Below are 7,092 nucleotides of genomic sequence, written 5' to 3' on the forward strand. Positions count from 1 at the left end.
CCCAGTCTTAAAAAGAAAAATATGATTTTTACAATATAAAAATACTAGATAATTTTTCTCGTATGTTCATGAATCCCAACTATTCCACCACGAGCCCAACTCGATTTAGTCAACTCACTACAAGTTGACTCATTTAACGCAATTTTTTTTAAAATCTAAATGTGATTTTTTCCCCTAAATTATACTAAGCAAATAAAGTTTTTTCCAAAATAAAGAGAGGAAAATAAAAGCAGAATAAAAAATTATGCTTCTTATTATATGATAGTGTACACAAATCTGAACGGCCGGAGTTAGGGTTTTTGTACGAAGAGGAGTAAATTGACTGTCCGTTCCGGTCGATCGGAGATATTTCTGAGAAATGGCGAACGAGAAGGTGGAATTTCAAGTGTATAATTCAATGACGAGACAGAAGGAAGTATTCATACCTAAGGAAACTGGCAAGGTCAAAATGTACGTGTGTGGCGTTACCAGTTACGATTACAGTCATATCGGCCATGCTCGTGCCTATGTCGCCTTCGACCTTCTCTACAGGTCAAATTTCTAAGTTTCAATTGTAACTGCATTAAATTGTTGCTTTTTCTGGATTTGATTCGAGCTGTTTGTAGTTTTTGCTTGTGTAATTCTTGTTATGTTATGTATTGGTGTTGAATTGTGCTGTAATTCTCACATAGAGGAAGTTGGTTGATCTAGGAACATGATTGGAGATTTAGCTCGTTTGACCAAGCTTCAATGATCAGCTTATTTTGAAAAATGCTTTCAAAAAGAGTACTTTTGTCGATAAGTAGTTTGTGTTTTACCAATAAATTTTTTAATAGTGCTTGTAAGTGAATTTTTCTCTAAAGTGCTTTCTTTTAGGGAAAAACTACTTTCTTTTAGCTTCTGAAAAACACTTCGACTACTCTGCAGAAGCACTTATGTTTTCCCAAAAAGGCTATAAAAAGTCGGTAAGTTCGAATATATAAGTTTCATTTAGAGGAATTGGGTAGCTAGTTTGATAAGAGTTGGAAGTTTGATTCCGTTTGTTGTATGTGAGTGGAGAAACAACCAGAAATTGAGTAGGAAGATTGAGTAAAACATTTCTCATTTTGAGGAATCTAGATGTTATTATTCTGAATTATCTAGTTTGAACCAATTAATTGGAATTGTACTTTTATGTTCTATCCATATAGGCTATTAGTTAGTTGGTTTTATTGTTTAGTTACTCTTTTTACACTTAAATTATGTTAGTTGAGTGAGATTTAGAGAATTTGTAGTTTAAGAGACCCCAAATTAAAATGAGTTGCCAGCAGACCAACTGTTTTTGCTTCTACTTTTGTAACTAATTTGCATCTTCTTGATGCCTTCAATGGGACATTTACTTCATAAAAAAAAAATTAAAATGAGTTTTCTGTTTTTCTAAAAGTAATTTGTTGAACTAAATGGGATAGAGGGAATAGTTTTTAGCAAGTAATTGAAGACTATCTTGTTGATAGTAATTTGGCACGTGTGTACCACATTAGCCTGGACTAGTATCTCCTTGAGGTCATTAAACATGGGAACCAAAAGGTGCTTTGCTTTCCAACCAAAAGGAGAAAAGAAAGAAGAAAAAAATCCTTGAGGGTCTTTTGTTTTGATCTTCATCTGTTTAATTGTGATGAGACTTATGTTATTTATCATGTGTTGTGGTATAAATCAATGTAAGTGCATTTAGATTAGTTCTTTTAGTAGTTTGTGATTGTTTTTACTTCAAATTACTCAACAGTCTGATAGAAATTTTCCATGATCTGGAATTTACAGATATCTGAAATACTTGGGATATGAGGTTGTGTATGTGCGCAACTTCACCGATGTAGATGACAAGGTGAGATATACAATTTTTGGGGAGTAAGTCTCTTTTTATGTTCTCTCTTCCCGAGATTAAAGGAATTTTAGACCCTTTTCTTTTTAATTTTTATGGATAAGCTTGGCAGTATCAGTTAGCTCACTGTATATAATACATCAAATGCATGACAGTTGGTTCTTTCCAGATAATTCGTAGGGCTAATGAGCTTGGAGAAGACCCAACAGCTCTGAGTGGTCGATACTGCCAAGAGTTTCTAAAAGACATGGATGATCTCCAGTGCCTCCAACCGACTCATCAGCCACGTGTTACTGAGCACATGGAGCAGATTAAGGAAATGATAGCTAAGGTACCCACATTTAGATAATCCCTTCCAAAACCTATTCTGACAAGTAAAAGCTTATTGATGTGATCCCTCCCATTTTTTCCCTGAATTGAAATCCCACTTGAGCAGAGGTGAGGTCTGTTTCTGTTAAATATGCTATTGCAGTTTTCTGATGCGAACTTTTCTCTCATTTCTTTTCCTTGGATAGAGATTGTAATAGACTCCTCCTTTAGATAGAGATGCTTTCTGAATGATCTTGAAAACCATGTATGTCATTTTGAATCTTTGATAGTGTAGGATCTAGGATTCATCTTGTTGTGTTTATTTGACGTTATATGTGGTTTCTCCTTCTCTGAAGTTCAATAATATGGATGCCCATCTTGCTCACTTGTTTGTCATTTTCTGCTACTTTTGAAAAAAAAGCAATAGGAAGTTAAGAACTACATTCCGTGATAGTATGCTTTGCATTGAAAGATTGTCTGGAACATTTATTCTTGTATATAGTGAGAGAAGAAGTATATGTAGTAAGGATTAACAGTTAGGTTAGCAGAAGTAAAACTCAGTGTTGGATGGGAGAAAAGTGCAAAATACTGCTTAAAGTATGCAATCATATTATCTTTCTATCTTAGATTTACCTTGAGCTGCTTTTTGTTTTATTCTTTTACTAGTAAATTACCCGTGCTTCGCGCGGGAATTTAATATCACGGAATTTCTAAAATTATAATTAAAGCCTATCGGTCATTAAAACTAAAACACTATATTATCTTACATACAAGATTACGTAGTAACAAGCTCTTTGTAATCATGACTATTTGGCCTTTGAATGTTTTTTTGTTTGGTTGCCAGCATACCCTCATTGCTGATGAATACAACTTTACCATTCTCAAAAAAAAAATAAAAAAAAATTAATAATGCAAAGGAAAATGAAAATTATTACTTCTTATCATTTATCCTTAATAACATAAGCATAAATTAATGACTCTAAAAAATACATACCAGGATCTGTAACATAAGCAATGGTGTCAGTAAGCCACTCAACAGGAGCAAAGTACACAAATATTTAATTGTGAAGAAGAAGAGGTTCAAAATTTTCGTTGTTTTAAAATGAGAGGAAATCCCTCTATTTATAGACAATAAAGGGTAGTGTGAAAAATGTTGATTGTGCCTTATCGGAAATGTTACAACTATTTAGAAAAGTTGCAACCCTTCGGAAAGGTCACAACCTTTCATAAAAGTCACAACCTTTCATAAAAGTCGCAACTCTTCATTAAAGTCACAACTCTTCATAAAAGGCACAACTTTTCATGTAAGGGAAGACTATTTTTGGAAATAAATAAATTAAAAGGGAATTCTGGTTTGTGGTAGCGCCACATAAGCGGGCCTAAGGTTCTCTTTTATATATATATATGATATATGATATGATATGATGATTCAGATATACTCTGCTCTCTTCTTAATGCTAATGATCTTGAGGTGTAACCTGCAGATAATGGCTAATGGCTGTGCATACACAATCAATGGAGATGTTTATTTCTCTGTTGATAGTTTTCCAGAGTATGGTCGATTGTCTGGACGAAAATTAGAAGATAATCGAGCTGGAGAACGAGTTGAAGTTGATTCAAGAAAGAAAAATCCTGCTGATTTTGCCTTGTGGAAGGTGCGAAGTTTTTGTTTACTTTTCTTCAGAGTTACTATTTTAGACTGACATGCCAATTTCACTTTTACAGTCTGCAAAGCCTGGTGAACCAAGTTGGGAGAGCCCCTGGGGTCCTGGAAGACCAGGTTGGCATATAGAATGCAGCGCAATGAGTGCGCACTATCTGACACATTCCTTTGATATACATGGTGGTGGAATGGACTTGACTTTTCCTCACCATGAAAATGAGATTGCCCAGAGTTGCGCTGCTTGCCGGGAGAGTAATATTAGCTACTGGATGCATAATGGTTTTGTGAACATAGATGACGAGAAAATGTCGAAATCATTGGGGAATTTCTTCACTATACGTGAGGTAGAATATAATCTTTAGCTACTGTCTTAATATGTTTGTTTTATAAAATGTTATGGATCATATCATACATATTTTGTAGGTTACTCGATTGTACCATCCCCTTGCATTGAGGTACTTCTTGTTGGGGAATCACTACCGATCTCCGGTTAATTACTCAATATCACAGATAGAAATTGCTTCAGAATCTGTGTTCTACATTTATCAGGTCAGGAATACACATTTAATGTACTTTTAATACCACTTGTTCAATTATTTTTGCTTTACTGTTACCATTCTCCAAAAAAGTTTGATTATTTGCTTCTTGATGATTGGTACACGCAATTCCTATGCTGTTTTTTGTTTTCCTCTTTAATTTCTGTCTGTCGATGCATGTTCCTTTTAGATCTGCAGTCGAGGCTGTTAGGATTGTGGTTCTATTGCTACTTCGCATGCACAATAGCTGAACTGAGCAATATGGTTTTGGGCTTATGTTTTCAGCAATTTACTAGTTCAATTAAAAAATGAAAGGTTGTCTGAAGCTTTTATATATACATATATATAAATGATTTTTCTCCTGTTACATGAATGCTTATGCGACTTCAAAACCATAGTTCCCCAATCCAAATCTATAGTTAGCATCTGTCTTATTTTTAGACATTTATTCGGGTAATTTTTGTGATTGATAGACCTTACTAGATTCTGAAGAAGCCTTGTCAGCTTTCCAACAAGGAACTGAAACTGCAAAAAATGCAAAGGGGCGTGTTACCCCTCAGGCCCAAGAATGCATCAATAAGCTGCGTAATGAGTTGAAGACAAAGCTCTCTGATGACTTGCATACACCTACAATTTTAAACGCTGCTCTTCAAGAAGCCCTTAAACTCATGAATAGTTGCTTGACCATACTGAAGGTGGGAACTCTACTTTCCTTTTTAACTTCTGCATATGGCTGGTGTGATATAACTGAATCATTCCATTATCTCTTCATCTTTCCAGAAAAAGCAGCAAAAGCAACAACACTTATCTGCATCTTTGTCCCTGACCGAGCTCTTGAAAGAAGTGAAGGCAGTATTGGATGTTCTTGGCTTGCTTGCTGGTTCAACTTGTGCTGAGGTGCCCAGAAATAGTACTCCCTATGTCTTAATTTTTTTTTGGCATTCTTTCCTTTTGTTTAAAAAAGACTAGCACTTTTCTATACTTAGAAATAGTTAATGTTGTCATTTCCATCATGTCAGTTGTGTTATAACCCTCATCCCATACAAAAACAATTTTTTAATACAGGTGTACTTTTGGTATTTAAATCTTATTTGGTTTATGTGTCCAAAGTTTTTCTTTCTTGGTAATCTTGTTTCTAGTCGAGCAAGGCTGAACAAATTGGAATGGAGAGCACATTTGTTTCCTTTTACTATATGACACTTTCAGATGTTGAGTCTTATTTAACTCATTTATTTTGTTGTGCAGGTTTTGCAGCAATTTAAAGAGAGGGCATTGAAAAGGGCTGAGTTAACAGAGGAAGATGTTCTGCATGCAATAGAGGAAAGAGCACTAGCAAGGAAAAACAAGGATTTCGCTAGAAGTGATCAGATCAGAACTGATCTAGCTGCCAAGGGTATCTCTTTAATGGATATTACAGGGACGACAGAAACAGCATGGAGGCCTTGTGTAAGATCCATACAAGAACAGCCCGCCGCCCCAGCTCAACCAAAAAAGTCTGCTGCAGCAGTGCAAGAACAGCCTGTTGCACCATCTCAACAAAAGCAGCCCTCTGCAGCACCCCAACAAGAACAGCCCGCTGCTGCGCCAGCTCAACAAGATCATCCTACGGTGCCACCTCAGTAGCCCTTTTCTGATTACTCGAGTCGAATTTCATTTTTGGAGTTATTTTCATACTTATTTGAAATCTTTAACTTGTGAACTTCTAGTTTATGGATGAAACATACATGATACTATTATAGCATTGGGCATGTAGCTAAGATGAGCAGAATAATTCTCTTTACAAGAAGAGGCCTGAGGCTCAATGCCCACTTCCTGTTATATTTCACGGCACATTTTTGCCTTGGGTTAAGCAATCCAATTGACATGTAAACTGTATCATTGTTGTACTGATAAAACTTATGAATATACTGGCACCACCAGTTTTTGACTATTTGGAGATATTCTTATATCTATTTCACTCTACTGATTGAATAAAAGTGGTGCCAATATGTGTTTTATTTTTGTTCTTATGAAATAGACTTCCTTCTTGCCATGTTTATCCTTTTTGGTTGCTTGTAAGTTTTTCTTTAATCTTGTTCATACTTATCAGTAGTAGCCTATATTAAGTAATAAAGTTTCTTTTTTTGCAGAAGTATAGGGAATGAAAATGTCTTGTTTGGATCCAAATCCTATTTGTCGAAATACATTGAGTATGTTGTTGTATCCCTTGTCTGGGCATGTATGATTTCAAGTCCCATGAGCCTCCCATTGACTTTTTTTTTCCTAACAACTTCTGATGGTTCGTTGGAAACAATTTTTATACCTCACAAAGGTAAGAGTAATATATGTGTACATTCTATTGTTTTCAGGCATCACTTGTGTGATTACATTGAATATGTTGTTGCACTTGTTCTAGCTATTGACATAAATTGATGCTCCATCATCCATATTTGACTCCATGTAGCATCTTTGAACACCTCTATTAAAAACATATTAGACTTTAAAAACTATTTAAAGGTTAGCCAGTTTTTGCAACAGTCACCATTCTTTCTTTAGTTCAATTTGTAGTCAATATGTTTTATACAAAAAAGAACCCATGCAACGATAGTGAATCCTTTTTTTAGAGAGCCTATGTCTTAAAAGACAGACCCTAATCCCCCAAGGCCTAGCTCAAGTGGCTAAAGGTGGAGGATTTGTGGCTTAGGTTGCAGGTTCAAGCCCCAACCATGCAAAGCGAAGCCCGGTATTTAAGTGGAGAAGGGTAGAGG

The 7,092-nt window shown here is 35.5% G+C and overlaps 1 protein-coding gene across 1 annotated transcript; it reads left to right on the forward strand.

The window, feature by feature from the left end:
• Positions 1-205: 205 nt before the first annotated feature.
• On the forward strand, positions 206-6,297 carry LOC102581041 (cysteine--tRNA ligase 2, cytoplasmic). Its single transcript, XM_006344084.2, has 9 exons — positions 206-531; positions 1,777-1,840; positions 2,007-2,168; positions 3,631-3,801; positions 3,872-4,153; positions 4,233-4,358; positions 4,819-5,040; positions 5,126-5,242; positions 5,591-6,297. Exons 1-9 carry the CDS (start codon positions 359-361, stop codon positions 5,966-5,968), a joined length of 1,695 nt encoding a protein of 564 aa, XP_006344146.1. The 5' UTR covers positions 206-358; the 3' UTR covers positions 5,969-6,297.
• The last annotated feature ends 795 nt before the right edge of the window (positions 6,298-7,092 follow it).

Source organism: Solanum tuberosum, unplaced genomic scaffold, assembly GCF_000226075.1.
Source record: "Solanum tuberosum cultivar DM 1-3 516 R44 unplaced genomic scaffold, SolTub_3.0 scf00051, whole genome shotgun sequence".
NCBI classification, from domain to species: domain Eukaryota; kingdom Viridiplantae; phylum Streptophyta; class Magnoliopsida; order Solanales; family Solanaceae; genus Solanum; species Solanum tuberosum.

Excerpts from the sequence above, each read along its gene's own strand:
- LOC102581041 (XM_006344084.2), top strand. The coding sequence starts at position 359 with ATGGCGAACGAGAAGGTGGAATTTCAAGTGTATAATTCAATGACGAGA. Across the intron at positions 4,359-4,818 it reads CTGTGTTCTACATTTATCAG|ACCTTACTAGATTCTGAAGA; the intron begins GTCAGGAATACA and ends TGTGATTGATAG. Across the intron at positions 5,041-5,125 it reads GTTGCTTGACCATACTGAAG|AAAAAGCAGCAAAAGCAACA; the intron begins GTGGGAACTCTA and ends TCATCTTTCCAG.